Source organism: Crocuta crocuta, unplaced genomic scaffold, assembly GCF_008692635.1.
Source record: "Crocuta crocuta isolate KB4526 unplaced genomic scaffold, BGI_CrCroc_1.0 scaffold186, whole genome shotgun sequence".
Classification (NCBI taxonomy): Eukaryota; Metazoa; Chordata; class Mammalia; order Carnivora; family Hyaenidae; genus Crocuta; species Crocuta crocuta.
In genome coordinates this window covers 6,088,465-6,111,540 of record NW_027551569.1, presented here as the reverse complement: position 1 = coordinate 6,111,540, position 23,076 = coordinate 6,088,465, and the positions used below count along the sequence as shown (strand labels likewise).

General features: G+C 47.3%; 2 protein-coding genes across 7 annotated transcripts in view; one reads left to right on the top strand and one right to left on the bottom strand.

Annotated features, from left to right (window-relative positions):
- Nucleotides 1-23,076, top strand: part of FLVCR2 (FLVCR choline and putative heme transporter 2) — a 70,509-nt gene that overhangs the window by 47,178 nt on the left and 255 nt on the right. The window contains exons 6-11 of one of the 6 annotated variants that reach the window (XR_013331764.1): nucleotides 1,180-1,290; nucleotides 2,417-2,522; nucleotides 2,673-2,784; nucleotides 3,376-3,431; nucleotides 7,701-7,862; nucleotides 8,165-8,434. Coding sequence is in view for 4 of the 6 variants with exons in the window: in XM_077750803.1 (XP_077606929.1) it covers nucleotides 1,180-1,290; nucleotides 2,417-2,522; nucleotides 2,673-2,784; nucleotides 3,376-3,431; nucleotides 7,701-7,784 (469 nt within the window). In the remaining 2 variants the exon portion in view is untranslated. The other 5 variants (XR_013331765.1, XM_077750806.1, XM_077750803.1 and 2 more) reach the window with 5 other exon arrangements.
- On the bottom strand, nucleotides 12,019-21,811 carry ERG28 (ergosterol biosynthesis 28 homolog). The gene is made up of 5 exons (XM_077750807.1): nucleotides 21,351-21,811; nucleotides 18,634-18,797; nucleotides 15,965-16,055; nucleotides 12,906-13,024; nucleotides 12,019-12,774 (listed from the first exon to the last, which is right to left on the bottom strand). Exons 2-5 carry the CDS (start codon nucleotides 18,764-18,766, stop codon nucleotides 12,695-12,697), a joined length of 423 nt encoding a protein of 140 aa, XP_077606933.1. The 5' UTR covers nucleotides 18,767-18,797; nucleotides 21,351-21,811; the 3' UTR covers nucleotides 12,019-12,694.

Below are 23,076 nucleotides of genomic sequence, written 5' to 3'. Positions count from 1 at the left end.
CAAATCCAAGCTATGGGTCCAAATCCCAGCTCTGCATTTGCTCAGGGGATGGCTCTGAATGAGTAATTTAACTGATCGGAGCCTCAGTTTCCTCATTTGTAAGATTAGGAAGAGTCATACATTTCCTGCAGGGCTTCTGTAAGGCTTGAGTGAAATAATAAATGTGTGTGAAGTGCTGAGCAGAATTCCTGGCACCCACTAAATGCAGCATTCATTTGGTATAACTGTGGTATACATCTGCTGGCATCCCCACCATGTTTCTGGCTTCAGGGGAGATGAATGAAGGTTTTAAGCTTTCATTGTCTGAATCCTCATTTCATGGAAGGAGGCAGAGGGATGTGTAGAAGCAGGGCAGGGAGAGGAACCCGGATCCAGGAGTCAGGGCTGCCCCAGAGTCATGGGCGGGCATCATGGGAGAAAAAGTGTGGGGAGGAACACAAGCAAGGTGAGCCCCAAAGAGAAAGCAACGGTTGACGACGGTCCTTAGGTCCTTAGGGGGCACCGACTAAGGGAAATGTACTGGGGAGTGGGCGGAGCTTTCTCACTTTGGCTTTGGAGACAAGCACTTAGTTCAGGGGCGGCGAATGTTCTCTTTTAGATTTTGCTGTCGAAAGTGGCGTTGTTCAGATTTGGCCAAAAAGCTGTGCTGCGCCTGTGCGAGTGGCCATAGGAGGGACTTCGAGATGACAGAGGGAATCTAAAAAGGCAAATTGCTGCCCAGCATTGTCATGGGGGCTTGGGGCAAAGTGGATAAACAGAGTTAGGTAGCTTGTGGGGATAGCCTGCACGCCACTGCTGCCTGCCCCCCGCTGATGTTTGTTCTGTTTTTTTTTCAGTGGAGGATGAGGAAAGACAGGGTTGTGTCCTTCTTGCTTGTGGGGCAGCCTGATCTTGTTGAGTGGGTTCCGCAGGAGGAGAACTCATGTGCAGCAAGATGGTTTCATACTCTCCTGGTCTTACCCTTTGGAGCAGTGGCCACAGTGTAGTTAAGTGACTCTTTGTGATCATTGGTTCAGTGTCCATCCACCTCATGGACAGAAAGTCCTGTGAGAGCAGATGTCCCGGCACACAGCAGAGGGCTTGACACACAGCAGGTCCCCAATTGATACTTGTACAATGAATGAATGAATGATCCTGTCAAGGTCAGAAGTGTATAAGTCAATTTGCCTCTGTCTCTAGGGAGACAACCCTGGTGGTCTACATCATGACTGTGGTCGGCATGGTGGTGTACACATTGACCTTGAACCTGGAACACCTGTGGGTAGTGTTCATCACTGCTGGCACAATGGGGTAAGTGTCACCTCTAAACTGTTTAATCGGGAAGCAGCATCCCATGGCTTCTCGAGCTGCCGACATCTTAGAGGCAACGTTGATCTCTTTGCTGCCTTGTCATTGACCTCTGGGGATGTAGAGATCTTGCCCAGAGGTCTTGTTCAGGTGTAGCACTTCAGAAAGCTGCCTGGGGTTTCCATGCTGTTGGGACAGTTTGTCCTTCACAGATCTCGCAGAGACTAGGAAATGTTTAGAGTCTTTTGGGTTTTTTTTAGCTCTGCCTGGGACAATGTAGGGTCCTAGAAAATACACAGGGCTAGGGATCAGAAAGCCTGGGTCCTTGTCTCAATTCTGCTGCTGACTGTTTGAGGACAGGTATGTCACTTAACTGCTTTGAGCCTCAGTTTCCACATCTTTAAAAGAAGATGAGAGTGGCCTGTCTTGTCGAGTTGTTGCAAGGGGCAAGAGAGAAATAGATGTGAAGGCGGCATGAAGTGTGGTGCAGATACTGGAATTTTCTGAACCTGTTGTATGAGGAAGCCTAGGAAACAGCACACCTTCTCTGCCTAGCCTCACATCCCAGATATTGTCGTGTGTGTGTGTGTGTGTGTGTGTGTGAGAGAGAGAGAGAGAGAGAGAGAAAGAGATGGAGACAGAGACAGAGACAGACACCCAGTCTTTCTCAGCTGGCAACTCTCCAGAGGGATGATGGAGGACTCTGGGCTCCTCCTTCCAGGTCCCAGAGAGCCCTGGAGATGCTGTGCAGTGTCCAGGGGCTTCCCCCTCCCAGCACAGGGCTTATGGACCTATGACACGGAATTTCTCAGGGGAGGGCTGAACACTGCAGGCATCCCCATCCCTTCTGTAAACATTGACCTTTTCTGTAACCGATGGCTGGACACAGAAGCAGCAGACCCCAGGGGCCTTGAGAGCATGAAGCCTACATATGAACTTCTTCCTGACCTACAGAAGTATCTCTTTCTTTGGTATGGCCACCTGGGGGACGGCCTCATTATTCAAAGGCCTGGAAAGTCTTGATGGCAAGAAACAAAACAGGAAAAGGAGTTCTAAGGGAGGAGGTGGGCTCCTTGTCCTTCTTGTTCCTGAAGTTCTCCATCACCTTGTTTCTGTGATTGGCCTCCAGCTTCTTCATGACCGGCTACCTCCCCCTGGGCTTTGAGTTTGCTGTGGAACTGACGTACCCAGAATCAGAAGGCATGTCATCTGGCCTCCTTAACGTGTCTGCCCAGGTAGGGCTCTTATTTGGTGGTGGCCCCAAAGCAGTGGCTCTTTGTTCTCTACCTGACTTGGCTGACACAGGCCTTGCATTGTGGTGGCCCAGTTCTTCTGTGGGCTGGTTGGCCGGGCCCTTGTTTCCAGTCTTCTTGGTGCCTTTCCAGGTATTTGGGATCATCTTCACCATCTCCCAGGGGCAAATTATTGACAACTATGGAACCATGCCCGGGAACATCTTCCTGTGTGTGTTCCTCACCCTTGGAGCGATCCTTACTGGTGAGTTGGGGCCTCACGACAAGATGATACTCATGGGCTTAGGCTGTTGGGAATTTGAGACCACAGTGTTTTGATTGATCATACAGATTGGGGGTACACATGCAGAGGGGCAGAGGGGAAGGCTTGTTAGGAAATGTGTTTGGGAGGCAGTAGCATGTTTTTAGTGGAACGAGCCTGGGTTTTGGTACCAAAAGACCCTTGTCTGCATCCCAGACTGTGACACTGACCTCCATAGCTGTTTGACCTTGGGCAAGTGGACCAGCTTCTAGAAGGCTCACGTTCCTAATCTGTACAATGGGGGTTGTTGTGAAGATTAGAGCAATGTATGCAAACTTCCTGACAAATATCAGTTATCTATAAATGAAGGCCAATGTCATCATTGGCTTCCCCATGTCAGGGACATCAGTGATCCCCAGGCTTTATCAAGATGGCAGGTGGAACCCCCATCTCCCTGTAATATCTGAAGTAGGTCTGAGATACCTGTGACCCTTAGGAAAAGGAGGGCTCTCTCTCTTGGGTGAACTTAACCATTGGTCTCCTTGATAACTCTTGCATCTCCGTTGTTGTTCTTTCTCAATCCCTTGACCTCAGCATTCATTAAGGCAGATCTCCGGAGGCAGAAAGCAAACAAAGAAACTCCCGAGAATGTGAGTATATGGGAGCTTGCTGGGCTGAGAGCTGGGTCCCAAGCTTTGTTTGAGGACATGGCAGCATGGGTGGGCTCAGGGGGCTCCCAGAGTGGACTGGTTCTCCATGAGACCAGCTCAGCTTGCATAAACATGGTGCCCAAGAGTCTCCTCGGTGCGTGTTTCGGCACGGCTTTTGTGCTGTTCTTTCCTGGACTCTTCTTCTGCTTCCTTCCCTCCTCCCGGCCTCCCTGGTGTGGTCCCCAGAGCACGTCACTGTTGCCACAGTCCGCTGAGCAGCGCCCACTCCTTGGATCCTGAGACAAGTCCCGAGACCCTGGCTCCACAGCTTTCAGCCTGGGGTCAGTGGCTGGAGAGGAAAGGTGGGAGCCTACCTCGACCACGGTGCTGGTGGCCTCAAATCAGTGGCTCTCCTGGCATGTTATGGCCCCTTAGGCAGTGCCGTGGGGATGGAGGGACTGGAGCCAGTGGATTTCCAGTAAGGCTCGAACAGGATGAGTCAGGAAGCAGGAGCTGATGGTGGTATAAGGGGGAGAAGCGAGAGTATGATCTAGAACAGAAGAGGGTTTCCCATCTGCTTTAATCAGCTGGGAACTATTTTAACCAAGATGTTAGTTATCAGATCTGAGCCAGAATGAAAGCAATTTCAAATTGGAGGAATAAAAGTGGGATACTACTTAAAAAACAAATAAACTACTCAAAACTAAAGTAGAAAAACTAAAAAATACAGAAAAGTATACAAAATTTAAAAATTTAAATTCAAAAGTATACAAATATAAAAATCATCCTGTATCATCACCTAGAGAAGAAATGCTGGTTGTTTTACAATTACTTATATGTCTGTATCCACATAGAATATGTAGGTGTATATATTTTTATATTTATATATGGATATGTGAATATTTTTAAAACAAAAATGGAATCTTCTATCGCCTTTTTTTACTTGTTGTGAACACTTTATAAGGTCATTATTCTTTTACAATATACTTTTTTTTCCAAGTTTCTTTTTCTTTAATTTTTATTTCTGAGAGAGAGAAAGCGCATGCCTGAGCAGGGGAGGGGCAGAGAGAGAGAGAGAGACAGAGACAGAGAATCCCAAGCAGGGTCCATGTTGTCAGTGCAGAGCCCAACACAGGGCTTGGACTCATGAACAGTGAGATCATCATAATCTGAGCTGAAACCAAGAGTCAGATGCTCAACCAGCTGAGCCACCCAGGCGCCCCTATAACATACTTAAATGACTGCATGGCGTGTTAATGAGTGTACATGGATAAAGCATGATTTAACAGTCTTCCTGTCTGTAGACATTAAGGTTGTTTCCAATCATTGTTACAAACAATATTGTGATTAATGTCCTGGAAGCTGAATCTTTGCACTTGTTCTTAAGCACATATTTCCTTGAGAAATGGATAAGTGGTCATGGACATTTTAGAGACTTTGATACGTGTTGCTAAGCTGATGTCTAGAAAGGTAGTATCAATACTATCAATTTATATGGCTATAGCAGTGTATGAGTACCAATGTTGAGGATTTATCGTTTTGGAAAGCTTTGCCAGTTTTCCAAGGCAAAAATGGTATCTGAGAGAGGTATATTTGGCGTTGTAAGGATGTTTGTTGGCAGATAGATGATAATCTTTGGTTCTCTACTATTTGTCTTCTGATAGCACGCTCTAGAGTTGGCAGGCTGCAGCAGGGAGCATGTGGAGGGAGGAGCCTGGCTCAACACATTCAACAGGGAGGCAGGGAAAACCTCGGAGCAGAAATGCCGTTCTCTAGACTGGCATGAGGGCCATAGCATTGCCACGGTGGAGATGGGGTTTTACCTGTGCCCACGTACAAGGAAACATAACGGTTCGGAATGTTTTCATGAACATATAGTGAGCCTGGGAAAAGGTGCCAGTAAGAAAACAGGAGCGATTTCTTGGGAGAAGGTTTTAATTTGGAATGTGACATATCGTGTTAAGTGATAAGCGATTTTGCTGTTTATTCTGTAATCTGTGTTGATGTTGGCAGATACGGGCAAACACGAAGAAAGAAAAGGTCGCCTATTAACCCTTGCACCTGGAGATAACCTGGTTACATTATAGCCTGTTGTTCAGAGGTGTTTTCTGTGGGTTTGCTTGTGGACATTGGTTTCCTAAACTGCTTGTTTACTTAATATTAGCTTGTCGACTTTTCCATAGTTACATCCTACAGCCTCATATCTATCTATCTATCTATCTATCTATCTATCTATCTATCTATCATCTCTCTTATCTATCTATCTATCTATCTATCTATCTATCTATCTATCTATCTTTCCATTTTCTCTTGCTTAATATTTAGGCTGTTCCAGTATTTCACTATTCTTGCAGCTGCGTCTTGGTGGACATGGACCAGGTTTGTTAATCAAGGTTGGGAGTTGTTGGCTTAGTTGCCTTCTGTGTGGAGTATTGGAAATAGCACTGAGTAGGAAGAGGAGACAAATCTGGAGCTGGTGCTCAACTGTCTGTGTCCCTGGATAACTCACCGTGCGTCTTTGGACCTCACTTGCACCTGAGGAGGCTTATTGGTACGGGAAGGTCAGAGTCATGGTGGGCTGACACCCAGGGAGGCCAGGGCTGTCACAGAACATCCCTCCACTGGAGCCCAACATTAAAACCCCATGGCAGTTGGTGTAAGTGAGACCCAGCCACTGCCACACAAATTCATTATCAGAGTCAGGTAAAGACAGGGCGCCCATTAGATGTGGCCAGAGCTGCTCTTTCTAATCTGTGAGCCGTACAGTTTTGGAAAAAAAGAGACAGGCTTCAGGCTTGGGGCTAATGACTAACCCAGATGATGAAAATCTCGATTTGAGTTTCCATTTTCCTTCCAGTTGGTAGTTCTCAGCCGGAGACGGTGGCACTACTTCTGTCCCCACTAACCTGTGTTTCTGGCTGTGATTTCAAAAAGTGCTGGCTTTGGAGGGGGCAGGCGTGTGTGGGCACACACGTGTGTGTCAGCGAGAGGAGATGGGCTGCCTGGTTGACTTAAGCAGGCCGCCCGTTGCCTGAATGAAGGCTACTCACGGCTGGGGTTGACCTGGTGCCAAAAAATTAGCAAGAGCGGGAATGGGGAGGCTGGGTTTCTACAGCTGTTGCCACTGCCATGCATTAGCCTTGAGACAGTCCCTGGGGGAGGAGCACCATGTGTCCAGTTGGCACTGGACTCAGGCTGGGCCTGGAGATGTTCCTCTGGCTCTTGAGCGGTGGTGGGGGCAGGGCTGGGCCTGTGCCAAGGCCTTCTCACTGACTGGATGCACGCTCGGGGTAAGAAGCAAAGCACAGCATGAACTCAGGGGCCCCGCAGGACGATTTCCAGGCTGTGCTTGGTTCCTACCCCACATCACAAGAGTGGCCCAGAGGACTCTTCTCATCCTGGGTCATCGTTACCCGAGACAGTGGAAGCCACAGCGGCCCCAAGTCTCCTTCCCTAGGCATTAGGTGCATAGAGATGTTTTTAGCCAGCAAGTTTAGGTGCATCCTGCCTTTATGCAGATTCTCTTTGTTGCATCCATTCCATGCACGGTCTTCTAGTACTCCTCGTCCTGGGGGCTGCCTCCAAAGGGAGGTGGTCAGAAATTCTGTGGGTGTTGCAGACCCGGTGCTTTGGATTGCTCCTTGATGGCCAGCCCAGATGACTGTTAGGGCGTCAGAAGGGGGAGGGCGAGTGGGCTCTGCTATTTCACTCCTGAGAGGGAGCTGAGAGCGGCACTCGGAGCAGGATGGTTTGTGGTGGCCATGGTGTCAGAGAGAGATGGCCTTTTAGGATTTTTACTTTGAGGATGCTGTGATGGGGTGTGTGTGTGTGTGTGTGTATTTATTTTAATTTGTAAAAAAATGTTTATTTAGTTTTGAGAGAGAGAGACAGACAGAGTGGAAGCAGGGGAGTAGCAGAGAGAGAGGGAGACACAGAACCTGAAGCAGGCTCCAGGCTCCGAGCTGTCAACACAGAGCCCGACGCAGGGCTCGAACCCATGACCTGTGAGATCATGACATGAGCTGAAGTCAGACGCTTAACCGACTGAGCCACCCAGATGCCCCTGTGTGTGTGTGTTTAAAGGACACACTGGCAAGGGTTGGTTGCTTTTCCTCCCTTCGTTTGCTCTTGGGGCCGCCGAGGGGGCCTCTGGCTCTCGGTTTTCACACTTTTCCGCTGACTGTCATCACAGACAGGCAGTTGTTGCGGCCTGGGCGGAGTCCTGCACCTCTTCACGCAGAGGGCTGCCTGCTTGTTTTCTGCCTGCAGAAACTCCAGGAGGGGGAGGAGGAGGAGGAGGAGGAGAGCAATACCAGCAAAGTCCCCACCACTGTGTCTGAGGAGCATCTCTGAGAGGAAGAAAGTGGTGGCGACTCAGGGAACACGGACGGCACCCCCACCTCTCCAGTCAACGCTCACTGCCAGACACAGGTCTTCCCTGGAACAGCTTTTGGAGGGAAGGGGCTGGAATATTTGTGGCTTGGACAGCGGTGCCTCTGCCCCCCAGAACCCGCTCAGGCGCTTGCGTGGCCTGGTTGGGGATGATGGCACCTTTCACCAGATGCGCTCTCCATTCCCGCCTCTCCCCCTCGTAGGGTAGGGGAGCCGGGGTTGGGAGAGGCTGGCGGAGGGCCGTGCTGCCCTGTCTTCCCCCTTTCCCTCCATCCTGCAAAGAGAGAGCCTGCGAAATTATCACGGAAAGAGAGCTTATTCAGGATATTAACTTTTTCTAGTGTCTTAGGACCCTTAGAAGCCCAGTCCTAAGGAAAGGCAGCTGCCTGGGATGAGGGGCCTTTGGGGGTCAGTGGACTGGCTGCTAACGACCTGTGGGAAGAAGCACCATCAGGAAAAAAACAAAACAAAACAAAACAAAACAAAAACTGCATCAGAACAAACCCGTCAGGGCTCGGCCTCGCTTCTCCCACCCTAAGGTTGGGGTCTGCTGCCAAACCCCTTCCTAAGAGCGGATCAAACCAAACATCAATAAACTTGACATAAATTTTGCTGTGGCCGTGAAGGAGAAACCCATCTGGGAGAGAGAACTGCCTAGGCCTGTGAGGGCACTTGAGGAGGCAGTTGGGAGCTGTGGTAGCTTGATCTGGGAATGGGTTCTTTTCTACAAAATCTCTGCCCGGGGACTTCTGTGTGGGTCATAGTCACCTCTGATGCCTCCATGTGGACACTACTTTGAGAAACTCCGCCATCAGCCTCTGCGCTTGCTTTCTCTAAAGGGAGGGAAATCCCAGCCGACTTCCTGTAACCTTTACTGAGAGCTAACCTTGATTTATTCCGTGCTGAGAAATCCACAGCTGCTTCTGGGAGATGAGAGGAAAGGGGCAGAAGGAAAGGTGGCCCTTGAAATGGGAAGTGAGTCTGCTTGAATTAGGTGCACCCGCCTCTGGAGGGGACAGTATTCTCACGCCCACCCCCTTCCCCTGCCCTCTTTCTTCCAGCAATAATCTTTTTCTTAAATCAGATATTGTGAATTTTAAGGGAGTCTCTTTAAACCAGCCCAAGGTGACTTCCTCTCCTGTCTAGCCTGTTGTCTGGCTCTACTTACGGGCTTGGGTGGTGTCCCCTGAAAATAAGACATTTGTAATTTCTCCTGTGTACTGAACAGCTGTGATCATGACCATGGTGCTGTTTGGCTGTGGCCACTGCCCCTGCCTTGGCAAATGGGAGCAGCCTGGGTTGGTCGGCTGCAGTGCCAGGTGCCTGGGCCACTACCTGAGGAGAGCCAGGTGTGTGTGTGTGTGTGTGTGTGTGTGTGTGTGAGAGAGAGAGAGAGAGAGAGAGAGAGAGAGAGAGAGAGAATATAGACATTCTGTATGTTCTCGTTGATAGAAGTTCCCTCCACTTCTGGTGGGGGGAGTGATTGGGGAGGTGGAAAAGAGGTGGAAGAGAAAGTGTGTCTTCCTTCCAATAAGGAGAAAGGTGCTTACTCTTCAGCTCCTTACAACTTTTTAACAGAATGTTTACCAGATCCATTCGTTCCTTTATTTTAAAAACATAATTTTTATTTTCTATTTGTAATGCCAGATGTTTTAAGGCAATAAAAGAGTCTCCAAGTGGTCTGCCTTGTCATTAGGTGGGGCAGAGGTGTCTTTTGGCAGGCCTGAGATTCTCGCCCACTTCTGGGGCCTGGGACAACGGTGCGGGAGGGGGCTGGGACCAGAGGAGCAGCTCCTGTGGCCTTCTGCGGAGGTGGGTCCTCTGTTTACACAGATGTCACCATCCCAGTGGGTTACTTTTTAAAGAAAAGGCTGTAAAAGTGAACGTTGGCCTACGTGGTGCCTTGCAGCTCAGCGCCCAGCACGTGACCCTGCCTGCCTTCTCTACTGTGTACACTTGCAGACAGTCCACTCGGGGTAACTGCTGATAGGAAGCTCACTGTTGTTTCTGGCTCTGCCTCAAAGCGTGGCTGAAGTATTTGTTCTAGGACTGTACCATCCTGCCCTGGCCAGAGTCCACGCTTTCGGCATCTGCTGCTGTGTTGCCGTTTTTCTTCTGATCTGTCCTGCCAACTGCTGCGGGCGTGGTCACCCTGTACTGTTACCTGGACATGCTGCTGTTGTCAGCTTTCTGTCCATTTCTTTCCTAGAAATTGCACCGTGCCTGTGGTGTTCTGCACCATTCTCTCTTAGCAGTTCTTAGCTAGAGACACATTATAGATTCTACTTTAAATCATCTCGGAAGGGAGCCAAGACTGGCTGTTAAAGAAATGGAATATTGATGGGGCACCTGGGTGGCTCAGTTGGTTAAGTGTCTGACTTGGGCTCAGGTCATGATCTCACAGTTCGTGGGTTCAAGCACCACTCTGGGCTCTGTGCTGACAGCTAGCTCAGAGCCTGGAGCCTGTCTGGGATTCTGTGTCTCCTTCTCTCTCTGACCCTCCCCTGCTCATGCTCTCTCTCTCTCTCTCTCTCAAAAATAAATAAAACATTAAAAAAAAAAAAGAAATGGAATATTGATAATGTCTTCTAACCACTCTAAATCATCTCTAGATCCTTTGTGATCTTGTCCTTGCTCATCTGGAATCACATTTCTATGACACATGCTCAGAGGATCCAAATCCAAGTCATGCATGTTTTCATTCACTTTCTTAGGTGGGCACCATGTGGATCTATACTTAACATGCTAACTCTGTAAAATCATTGATTGCTTTTACTACCTCCTTAACAGTAGTTGGTGAGGGAGGGATAGTACCACTGAGCTGTTTTTCCAGATGTATCGTTGTTGGTATGTGAGGCCTGGTGTTGCTGCCACCATCTTTTTTTTTAATAGTTTATTGTCAAGTTGGTTTCCATATAACACCCAGTGCTCATCCCCACAAATGCCCTCCTCTATGCCCATCACCCCCCTTCCCCTCTCTCCCACCCCCATCAGCCCTCAGTTTGTTCTCGACATTCAAGAATCTCTCATGGTTTGCCTCCCTCCCTCTCCCCCACCATTTTTCCCCTTCTGCCACTTTTGGCATCATACAGGAAGCCAGCCTGAGGATGAAGCCTACACAGGAGGGCACAATTGAGTCCTGATCAAACCATTCCTGAAGCCTAAATCCCCCGAACTTTTCAGTTTTGTGAGCCAATGCGATCTTTATTGTTTAAGCTAGTTTAAGACAATTTTGTTCCTTTCACCGAAAAAGCCTTCACTGATAGAAAATTCCCAATGCACTGAAGTATCTCCAACTTTAAGCTTCCTGTCCTGCCTTTGCAAGTCCCCTGTCTCCCTTCCTGACCTCTCACCTTTCTCTTCCTAACTTCACTACTCGGTTCTTACTCCTTGAACAAGATGGTTCTTGCCTTCCATATGCTGTTCCCTCTACCCTAAATGTCTGCTGCATATATGAAGACATCTGATGCCTGAGCATTTAAGGCTCAGCTCAAATCCCACCCCCTCAGGGAGTCCTTTCCTGATAATCTAAATTGTGCACTCCCTTCCTTCTTGATCATAATACCCTGTATTCTAGAGTTCTTAGTGTCTGATGTTGTTTCTCTGTGTGCTGCTTTGCTGATTGTCCGTTTCCTTGACTTCACTGTAAGGGCCACAGGGACAGGGATGTTGCCTGGGTCATCATTTCTCTTTCTCAAGTGTCTGGTCTGGAGTCGAATGTTCAATAAATACTTTGTTGAAGTAATGAATGGGTTCTCGTGTGTACCCACTGTGTATGGGCCCGACCAGCAAGGAGCCCCTCAGAATTGTCTGGAGGGCAACGACCTGCTCCAGCCCTTTATCATTGGGGTTTCAAGCTCTTCTTTCCATGATCAGACAGCTGTTCTTCTGTGCTATTTTCGGCCTCTGCTTTCTCAAGAACCTGTTTCTTCCTTAGTAAGAAAACAAGAAAGGGTCCTGACTATGCCGCTGTGAACTCAGAATCTTGAAGATAGGGAAGGAGAGGCAGATTGAACTTCAGGGGAAATGAACAAGTGACCCGAGGCGCCGGCGGCAGGCAGGTGTGCCTGAGTCGTTCAGCTGTCCTCATTACGGTCTGTTTGATTAGCAAAAAGCTGTGATTCTTCTCCGCTATGGCTCAGAGGAGAGCAGGAGCACTCGTGGCATAGGGGAGGTCAAAGTACAAGGACCCATCTGAGCAGAAGGTTTTTCTGTTTATTACAAAATTTGTTACACACAAATAGAGCTGACCAGAAGGTCTAAAAACAGCCCAGACTCTTCCAAGCCTGATCCACTTGTAGACACAAGGGTAGGAGCCAGGGTCACTCACAAGGGAGCCCTTCTTAGAAGAACTGCCCGTTTCTCAGATGGTTCAGTCTCGGGTCCAGCAGCAGAGAGGAGCCCGACCTGGGAGGGCAGCCCCGAAGCAGCCCTTGATGGCAGCTGCTCTGGGTGAGGCAGCAGCTGCAATTTGCAGAGTTCATGTGTTCCCACCACACAAGTCAGACGCAGGGATGGAAATAAAAGGGAAAAAGCAGAAGGCCGGAAGAGGGTCCTGGAAGAGGCTGCCGGTGGAGGGAGGGCACGCGGTGGGTTTCTAAGGTGCTGACAGTTTCTTGATCTGGGTGAAGGTACAGGGTATCCACCTTAAAATGATTCTTTAAATTGTACGTACACATTATATGCTTTTCTGTTATGAAGGTTATACAGTATCGTAAACATTTTTAAATGAAAGAAAAACCCCAAACGTAAAAGGTTAGTAGGTCGGGGGCTCAGGATGGTGCAGAAAAGAATAAGTAAAAGAGGAGGGAGGATGAAAGTAGGGGACAGCCAGGGTGGAGGATGGAGTCTCGGAGTTGGTAATGTTGGCCTCAGTTCCTCTTCTTCTGTCTGGATACCGGTTCTACTTCTAGGTACTGGAGCCCAACTAGCATACCCAGGATCGAGAAACCTTGAATACAGAGAAAAGGTCCGTGGCTGATGTAGGCACTGCACTTTCTGACACCCTTGTGTGCCTGTCCCTCCTGCCCCAGCCCAAGGGGGGCATTTCCCGCGGGAGGTCTGGGGTGCTTGGATGCTTACTTGCCACCATCAGGGGTGCCAGGACGCCAATCGTGGGAGCTGCGGTCCCAAAGACAAACAGCTCAGAGAGGAAGTGCCCCAGGGCGAGGAGGAAGGTCCAGAGTGTGATGTGGTACAACCTACAAGACATGGGGACAGAGGTCCTGCTTGCGGGGTGCAGACGAAGAGGAGAGGTCTGACTCCGCACACAAAGAGACCAACCCAGGGAGCAATTATGGCTAAAGGGAGGGGGCACTTGGGCCGGAGGAAGACCTGTGTGCTCGACCACATCGATTTACCCTCTACTAGGGCAAAATGGAAGGTCTCCACTGCTAGCCTGAGAGCGCGCGGTCCAGGCATCCGGAGTGGGTCTCTGAGTTGTGGCCAGGTGGTGAAGTCGGCTCCAGCAAAGCGAGTCTGGGTTATGGCAGTCCTAGCAGTATAGACAGTTTCGGATCAATCACGCTTACATATTCTACTCACTTGGCTCTGGAGTCTAAGCCCACCTGGTAGGTGGATATGAGGGATGCCACAAAACGAAGGGCCTGAACGGGGCGTGAGCAGCAAGGACCTCTTTGGGGATTTTAGATGCTCTTGTAACAGGGGCTGGTTATTTAGTATCTTAGCCTAGGAAAATGGTCAGGTGAAGGACAGTGATAATCTCAGGGGAAGAGAACTTGTTCCTCCGTTGTGACGAAGAGGTAGAGAAAAGAGAGGTTACAGGACGAATGGCCACGTGGATCGGAGATATTTTTTTAACTATGAAAATTTTAGAATTATGAAATACTTTAAACATACAAAACACTGTGGGTAAGAGAGTACTCTAATTAACCTATGCAACCAATACCCTGCTCCAGCAAATCCGGATGTTTTGACATTTTTGCTTCAGATACTTTTTTTCTAAGATAAAATATTACAGATATAAGTTAAAGCATTCTGTGTGTCCTGATCTCTTTGGACCTCATTCCCATGCCTCCCTCCCCCTTCCACAGAAAGAACTGCTATGTTAAATTTGACTCTTATCATTCCTGTGCATATTTTTATACATTCAGTAAATATATATGCTTGGGTGTTGATTCTGAATTTCTGGTTAGGGAGGAAAGAGAATCTCAGTGTAGGTCAGAAGAACATGGACCAGAGTCCCAGGCTAAAAAAGGCTTTAGAAACAGAAGTCAGCATTTGTGGCTATCCTGTGCTGGAAGAAGGGGAAGTGAATGGGTGATGATGAGGTAAGTCTCATTCCTAAAGCATAGCAAATGCAAGACATACCTCTTATACCTATCAGCAATTCTTTATCATGGTAAAGGTCTTTAAGAATTATTCAGTCCTTACTCCCTCCCAGGCACCTGGAGAGGTAGAATAGCGATACTAGTTTCATTTTCTTCACAGAGAGACCAAGATGCAGAGAAAGTGAACAGCTGATCCTTGAACAACATGGCTTTGAACGGCATGGGTCCACTTATATGTGATATGTGGACTTTTAAATGTTTGTTTATTTATTTTGAGAGAGAGAAAGATGGAGAAAGTGAGGGAGGGGCAGAGAGAGGGAGACAGAATCCCAAGCAGGCTCTGCTCTGTTAGCCCAGAGCCCAACATGGGGCTCCATCTCATGAACCATGAGATCATGACCTGAGCTGAAATCAAGAGTTGGATGCTTAACCAACTGAGCCACCCACGCACCCCTATATATGGATTTTTAAAGATAAATACAGTACAGTACTGGAAATGTATTTGTTCTTCCTTGTGATTTTCTTAGTAACATCTTTTCTCTGGCTTTATTGTATGACTATAACATATAACACAGATTATGTACAAAATATGTATTAATGACTTTCTTATCAGTAAGGCTTCTGGTCAGTAGTAGGCCGTTAGTAGTTAAGTTTTGGGGGGGTCAAAAGTTTTATGTGGATTTTCAACTATGGGGAGCCAGTGTACCTAACCCCCACGTTGTTCAAGGGTCAACTGTGTAATGAACTTGCAGCTACAAAATTAGATTCCAGGAGAACTGAGACAAGAGCCCATTTTCTTCTTTTCATTCTTGGGCCCCAGGCTGTTTCCACTAAATCACACTGCTTCCAAAAATACATGTCAATCTAGAACAAGTCAAACTATAGTTTCAAGTTCCGAAAAATAAAAATAAAAAAATAAAAAAAAGTTGGAGAGATTTCAGGGTTAATAGCACGGCTTCAAATCCCACTTGAGTTGGTCTTCAACTCAAATTAATTGGGTCTCTAATATGTAGCTCTGCAAAAGCAGGAATGAAAGCCATTACCACCCACAGCTGCTAAGAGACATAATCAAGGTCATGTAGATAAAAGCTCCTGGCATAATCAGAGGTGCTCGGTAAATATCATTACCTCCTCTTTTCCCAAATGCTGAGAGCTTAGATATGACAGAAAGACATTTTAGTGTGATGCTGGTGTTCTGGTGGCCTTAGTCACTGACCTGAGCCAACTTTCCACTTTGGCTGTGGCGAGGACTGTTGGAAAGAAAGCTCGAGCCCCCTCCAGTGGTCAGCAGCGGTTACAGCCATTATGTAGACAGGAGGCTATGACCGGCTGCAAATGTTCCACACTAGTGTGAGTAGCCTGGTGAGGCAGAAGATTGGGAGTCCTGGGTTCTCTTTTACCCTCACATATGGACTCTGCATAAGCATACAGCAGTTTACTTGTGGGTTCCTTTTTTCAGGGATTGTAATTTCTGGTCTTTCCTACTTCTTGAGGAATGTGAGAATAAGGTATATGTGGGTGGCTGCTCTAAAAAAGAGCACACTACTCTACTTCTTTAGCAGAAAAAGGCTAATTCTTTGGTAGAGAAGTGGAGGGGTGTGATGCAGGCCACTGGGTCCATAGCAATGGTCAGTTGCTATTGACTTCCAAAGAATTTTCAAACTTTAAAGACCTGTTAGGCCTCTTATGTTTTTTTGGCTTAGAAAGAATAGAACCTATTAACCTTTTATTATCCATGCTCTAGGCTAATGTATGAGAATTAGCAGGTGTCCAAGGGGAGGGTAGCACTGGGCATGCCTGGCACCTGATTTCCAACAAAGGGATGCTTAAGCTCTTCCTTCCCTTACATACGTCTTGTTGTGGATGTCGATGGCACAGAGGCAGCGAATCACTGATGAGAGCAGCGTCCAGATCCCAAAGGTCCGAGCCTGGAGGCCATTCACTGTAGAGCAGAAAAAAACCAAGAGTGTTGAGAGGGGGAGGGTTAGGCTCCCTCCAAACTCCTCTCACCGCACTGGTGGTTCATGGGAGGCAGGTTGCTGAGCCCGAACTCCCTTTGGCTAGGCAGAGGGGAGGCTCTGGTGCTACAGAGGGGCACTAGAAGGGATGGAAGGAATTCCAGAATGAGAATTGCTCAGCTCTGCTTCATATGTCTACAGTTGTGTGGGGAGTTTCAAGAGCAGAAACCCATCAAAGGGCCCACTTAGGCAGTGACTCCTGAATGTAGTAGTTTATACTTCTGACTGGGAAGCCACTCTGGTGCTGGTGAAGTTCAGCAAGTCTCGGTCAGCACAGATTTGTGGGAATGTTGCACATAGTGGTCTGTCCATACAAAGTATCTAGGTGGTCAGTACACTTTCAAGGCTGATGCAGGAGAGAACTCTGAAATACTGGGGCTTATCTAGATTCCCAATCTGGTCTTGAAGAGACCTAAGTCTTCTCTTGGATCCAGATCTATATTATTTGAGCAAGGCCCAGACCAAGCTGCTTTCCAGTGTGCTTGGCACTGGGACAAAGCACTGCTTCTTTGGTGTTTGCTGAGGACACCCTGCTCTTGGTGGCTTTGTTCTGACATTGCTATACTAAACGCCTTGTCTGGAAAGTATTGATCATAGTTTGCCACAGCAGTGGTTCTTGACCCTGGGTGTTTATTAGAGTCAACTAAAGAAGTTTTATAAAATTACCAAGATCTGGGAACCAGACCAATTAAAACGTACTCTCTGAAGGTAGGCCCTGGGTATTAAGTATTTTCTAAAATCTCTCCCTGGGTTGATTGCAATGTATAGGCATTTATCTAAGGCATCCTGTGGCCAGGAATGCCAAAATGGTGAAAGCAGAGATGCTTCCTTTGCTGATCTATTGAGCAAGAGAAATTTCAAGGGACAAGACTAATAACCGAAAGGCCTATTAATGTTATTAATGTTTATTTGGGCTTTAAGGATTTTGGAAAATCCTTTGGAAAACCAGACAGTGATACCAATTTGACAACCCTGAAGACCTTTACATGGTAGTAAGGTGGGAAAAAATTCCATATGCCAGCCAAATATCTAGTGGTTGGCCCTGGAAGCCTATAATCTTTATAAGCCAATTTGATAGCTTTTCTAATGAAAGGATTGAGGAAATGTCTCTAGTTAGTGAGATACAAAAGTGGAGTGTTTCACCAGCCCTAACCAGATTAGGCATCAGGTGACATTCTACAGGATGCTCACAATACTGTGATCATCAGCAGAGCACCATGACAGCCCCCGGGTTAGGAGGAGGAAGGCAGTCTCTACTTCCGGGCTGGAGACAACCACCTACCTACCCACCTACCCACAGTTCTTCTGCACAGCTATATGCCCTTGAGTGAACCACATGACCCCTGGACTTTTCTCTGTCAACTTTAAAAGATAAGACCAGGGGTGCCTGGGTGGCTCAGTTGGTTAAGTGTCTAACTTTTGATTTTGGCTCAGGCCATAACCTCACAGTCCCGTGTTGGGGTCTGTACTGAGCGTGGAGCTGCTTAAGATTCTTTCCCTCCCTCTCCCTCTCCCCAACTTGTGTGTGTTCTTTCCAAAAAAAAAAAGGACTGGATCAGATCAGCTCTGCAATCCTGCAAATCTACAGTCATCAGAGGGCAGTATTTGAGGGTGAAGAAGTGAACTGTCCCACCCACTCTACCAGGTTCTTTACTCCTATTGTACTTGAGTTTTGTTCAAAATGAGCCTTAGCCTACTTAGATTCACTTTACATGGAGATGTTGCAGAAAAATGAGCTAGGTCAGAGCCCAGATCTGGGTTAGCTATAAACGTGACACAGAATTGTCAGCTGCGTGAAACGGCCCTGCAGCTCAAGCCCCACTACCCCACACATCAGTGTACGGAAGCGCGAGCTGAAATGTGCAAACGGTCTCGGCTGAGAGGCTCAGGGAGCTGGGGGGGCCCTTCTAAGCCTCACTTTGGGAGGCCAGCTCAGAGGAATGTCGGATATCTTCTCAGGGGCTCTTCATGGTTTGGGAAGACTTTGGTTTAGTAACTCCCCGTCTGCAACACTGAATATAAACCATATGGGGCACCACCTAGTTTCTGAAGAGGGCTGACATAATATGAAAGGCTTCTTTACAGCTTTCTAGTGGGGCATCCCAGAGTCACCAAAGAATTCTATTTCCTCACTCACCCTGGTAATACTTTTTGTACTGCCTATAAAATGTATAGGACAGTATAAAATGAATGAAAAGGTATTCAGACAAGCTTGGGGGGTGAAAAGGCCAAGTGCTATCCACAAAGTCTATTATTCCACTGGCTGCTAAAGGTTAGGTCAGCCAGCATCAGAATCACCTGGGAAGTTATAAAAAAAAAATAGACTCTTGGGTCCCACTGAGCGGTGGGGTGGAAGTTTTAGGAAATAAGCTTGGAGAAGAAAATGGGCTTCTTGTTTGTTCGTTTTTTAAATTTCCATGAGGGTTGCTCTCATGGACAGCCTGGTCTAGGAACCACAATTTAGGCGGCTCCCGCAAAGGAGGCAATTCTCCGACTTCTTACCTAGGTCTGGCTTGCCGGTGTAGAGCTTCTCGTAGAGAAAGGTGTGGTCTCGGAAGCTCTGTAGCGTGTTTCCCATGGCTATGATGGACACTATAACCAGCCAGCTTCGTAACACGTTCAAGAAACGGCTCATGACTTCTGTCCAACCTGAGAGGGCTTTTCGCCTTGGAAACAAGGGCAAAACACATGCGACAACAATTATTCTACTTCAACCATGAGCGCTCTGACTTGTGTAGTTAACTTGTGTCCCACTCATCAGAGCTGTACTAAGTTTATCTGGGCCGTCACTTTGTGAATTGCTTTCTAAGTCTCTGAGGCTTATCTATTATCTTGACTATTGTTACTTCACAGGCTTAGCACATTGCCTTTAGATATTTCAAAACCTAATGGTGCTACCCTTCAGCTAGAGTGNGTATATGCAAAAAAAAAAAAAAAAAAAAAAATGGAGAAAAAGGGAATAGATGAAAAGGAGGGACACCGATTTTACTACAAAGTAACAAAATGGTCTTTTTTTCCTTTAAAGGTTATTTATTTATTGACAGAGAGTGAGAGAGACAGAGACAGAGAGAATCTCATGAACTTTGAGCTTGATCTCACAAACTGTGAGATCATGACCTGAGCAGAAATCAAAAGTTGGATGCTTAATTGACTGAGCCACCCGGGTGCCCAGTGATAAAATGGACTTCTGAGTAAGACTTCTAGAACTTGGTCTCAATATTTAGTTATACTAATAGTGGTGGATCCACAGTATACTTTGCGGTAAGTGGCATAGTACTTATTTTTGTTCAAGCAACTTCTCCACAATGTTAGCCTTTTCTCTTGGTTGGAATCAGTCCTTTGATAGCTTTACTTCTAGCCTAGTTTTTTGTCCTTCTTTGTAAGGCAAATAGCTCAAAGGTGACTATAAACCTAGATGTTTACCTGCCTGGCTACTGATGACAGAGCCTTCCAAGCACATAAAAGCCTTATACATTAGAGCGGAACCTATGGACGAAGGGCAACATTTACACTTTCAGATTTTCTCTACTCTGGTTCTCAGGTACATCATGCTCCATAAGCTGAACAATATGAAAGTTAAAAATAAATAGACTGCCATGACTTGAGAAGTAGCAGGAAAATTATACAGAGAACGAAACAGCAATGTTGGTGTTGGGTTGCAAGAGAAATAGTACCAGCTAACAGTTACTGGGGACTTGAATATGCCATGCACTCTGCCAAACACCTAACATACATGATCTCATCTAATCAATCCTTAAACAGGTGGGTAGGCACTATTACTCTTTCCATTTTACAGATGAGGGTTGGCACAGAGAAATTAAGGGGTTTGCTTGGTGACCCAGCTAATATATGGCAGAGCTGAGATACAAACCATAATCTATCGGACTCTAGATGGAAATACTGCCTCACTGTTTGAGAATAGGGTATCCTATGTTTGTCTTCCTTAAAAATAGAAACTTCATTTAAAAAAAAATAGAAACTTCCATCAAACTCTTCTCCCTCTTCTGTCTTGAAGTTGTATACAAAGTTACTTACATTACATACTTTTTGTTTAAAATAAAGATGAACTCTTGAGTAGCAATGATTTGAATCAACTTGATTTAAATAAAACTCAGAGAATTTAATAATAGAACTATTTCTCATCTTCACTATAGTTTTTGTTGTTGCTGCTGGGTTTTTTGGGTTTTTGTTGTTGTTGTTGCTTTTTTGCTTTCCCCACAATTTATCTGTTGTCAGGTTAAGTTCTTGGGCCTGAAGTGGTGATAAACTATCAGGCTTCCTTTGTCACTCTGGCAGAAGTTTCAGTATATTATGCTACAAGGCTGAAATAGATATTAAAGTCAGCAATGGCCTAACATTGTGAAGCACTGAAAAGAAAAGAAAAGCTCTGGAGGAGGAAGCCCGAATTCCTCAGGGAATGGTAGATCACAACAGTGGACCTAGTTGAAGCCCAGAGAGAACAGAGCTTTACTGGCGATCAGAAGGGGTCCCTGCATGAGCCAAGATTCATTCCCTCATCTTTCAAGATACTCCCCCTCCCCCTGCCTCCTTATTTTCTCACCATTCCTCAATAGGAGACTCAGGCTTTCTCCTCCCAGGGCAGAAAAGCCTGATGGATGGCCCCCTCTTCGAGAGAACTTATGCCCATCTCACAGAAGCCCTTAGAAATCCGCACGGATAACCGATGAGTGCAGAGCCTGAGCACTCTTCCGAACCGCTCTACCAATCCCTCAACCCCATTTCCCTAAAGCTTTAGGGCCTCCTAAAGTATCCAACATCTATTCTCAAATTTTCTCCTGGCGCGGCCCGGCAAAGGTGTGTTAAAACTAGTCAGGAGAGAGAGAGGTCCCTGTCCTGCCCCAATCATTTAGTACCTGTGTGACCCTGGGTGAGAAATCTGCAAAATGGAGCTTGAAAGATACCAATCGCAAGGGTTATTGTGAGAATTACATGAGAAAGTGAAGGTTCCTTGCCCTGGGCTAGGCTCATAGTGGCCGCTCATTCATCCATCCATTCATTGGTTTCCCGAACCTCCCAAGCCTTCATCTTCATAGTCCTAGCGCCTCCTTCTCAAGGTCTCTCGAACCCCTTGCCCCCCAGAAGGTTGCCTCCCAGGGATCTTCCTTCCATCCCACCCCCATTTTTCCAGACTCTCCGGATCCTCTCAATCAGATGGCCCCAAAATACCTCCCTCTCTCTTCTCCCCGTATTGTCCGTACCTGGTAGCCGGACGCCTAGTTGAGCAGCGGCAGCGGCAGGAAGAGCAGCAGCAGCAGCAAAGCTCCAACACGGCTCCAGCGAGGAGTCCACCTGAGCCATTTGTCCTCCCACCCGCCCACAACTCGGCTCCAGGATTGGGTCGGTTCCGTCCGTCCCCGCTCTGATTGGCTGCTGAGGCTTTGCTGGAGCAGGAGATGGGGCGTGAACCCCTTTCCTGCCAATCAGCGGGTGCCGCTTCTCAAGCTTTCCCGTGTACCGCCGCTCACGCAGTGAGCCCTCTTGTTGAGCGTGGCGGAAGAACTCCGTGGCGGGAGTCAAGCCTTGAGGAGTGGAGGCAAAAAGAGAGGAAAAAAGAAGTCAAGGCTTCTGTTGAGAGCAAAGCGCTGCGTCGCCGCGCTGCGCCGTGGTGACGAAATCCCTCCGCGCCCGAAGCCGAGCGTTTTCAGCGCGGGGTGGCGGGCGCCTGCGCAGTGGCTCCCAGCGGGCGGTTGCTTGTTGGTTGTTGTAGTAACGGGGGAAGCAGCCGTCGGCGGCTGCCGTGAGCCCGNCATGGGAAGATGAGACAGGTAAAGGCCTGCGCCGGCGCGCTCCTCTACCCGACGGAGGTGAGCTCCCGGGTCTGGGCGGGCGCCGGCTGCTGCACTTCCCTCTAGAAGTCTCGGAGCAGCTGTTGGCTTCCGGGCGCGCTGGGCTGAAGCGCTGCGGCGGAGTCGCCCCCGTCCTTTCCGTGGGGAGCATCTGAGGACCTACCTGGGATTGGGGTGAGCCGGAGATGGGGCTGAGGGGCTGATCCCTTTAGGGCGAGGACGCTTCTTGGGCGAGTTGTCCTTAATCTTCTTCCGATCTCCGTGTCTCTCTCCACTCCGCTGGCAGCCCGGGGCAGATTGGGCATCCGTTCCTCGCTTGGAGGTTTTGTTTGTTTCGTTTTAATTTAAAGGACTTCCCAACATTTTGGGAAAGATCGAGAAATCCCGTTGGGATTCCCCCGAAGAACGCCTTTGAAGTTATTAGGTCGTGCCCATTCCCCTGAAGATCTGTAGGGATCATTATGAGGATCCACGGTTTTTTGTCCTGTTTACGATCTTATAGGTGTATATGAATACATAGAAAAGTCAGATTTGCAAAGATCGACATCAGATGGTTATCTCTGAGTGATAGGGTTATGGTCATTTAAACATTTTCATTTTCCTTATCTGTGATTTCCAGTTCAGCCCTAAAGGCACAACAAACATGTACTTTTTACTATGAAAACATATTTTAAGTTAGAAATATCCTAATTTCAATGTCGTTTCGAGATTCAGATCATAGCTTGTGATTTTTAATAAGGGAGAATAATTTTTGAGCGTTTGGAAGGACAGGTTTTGTGTTTTTTTGGCAGCTATTTATGACCTTGATTCAGGAGAATATTACACTTTCAGTTTAGTGGTTGAATTTGTTTTAGTGGAAATATGAGGGCATTTTACCTGTGTGTGCTTGTCATAGAGTCTAAAGAAATAATTTCAAGAATCGTAAATCTTGAGTTTTTTTTAACGCAGATCAAGTTTTTCTAAGCAAGGAGTCTGTGTTTTAGGCAATCGACCACCTACCTCAGACTTTCCTAAAAGCGAAGTCTTATTAGATTTAGTATATAAAAGAAAAATGAGAAGCTCAAACTTAACAAGAGGTCTTTATTATTTTTTAACGACAGCTCTTTAAATACACAGAGGACAGACAGTATGTTTGAAA

Coding starts and splice junctions, on each gene's coding strand:
- ERG28 (XM_077750807.1), bottom strand. CDS start 18,766: ATGAGCCGTTTCTTGAACGTGTTACGAAGCTGGCTGGTTATAGTGTCC. Junction 16,056..18,633: donor CACCGGCAAGCCAGACCTAG/GTAAGAAGTCGG, acceptor TCTGCTCTACAG/TGAATGGCCTCCAGGCTCGG. Junction 13,025..15,964: donor ATCGACATCCACAACAAGAC/GTATGTAAGGGA, acceptor CATGTCTTGTAG/GTTGTACCACATCACACTCT.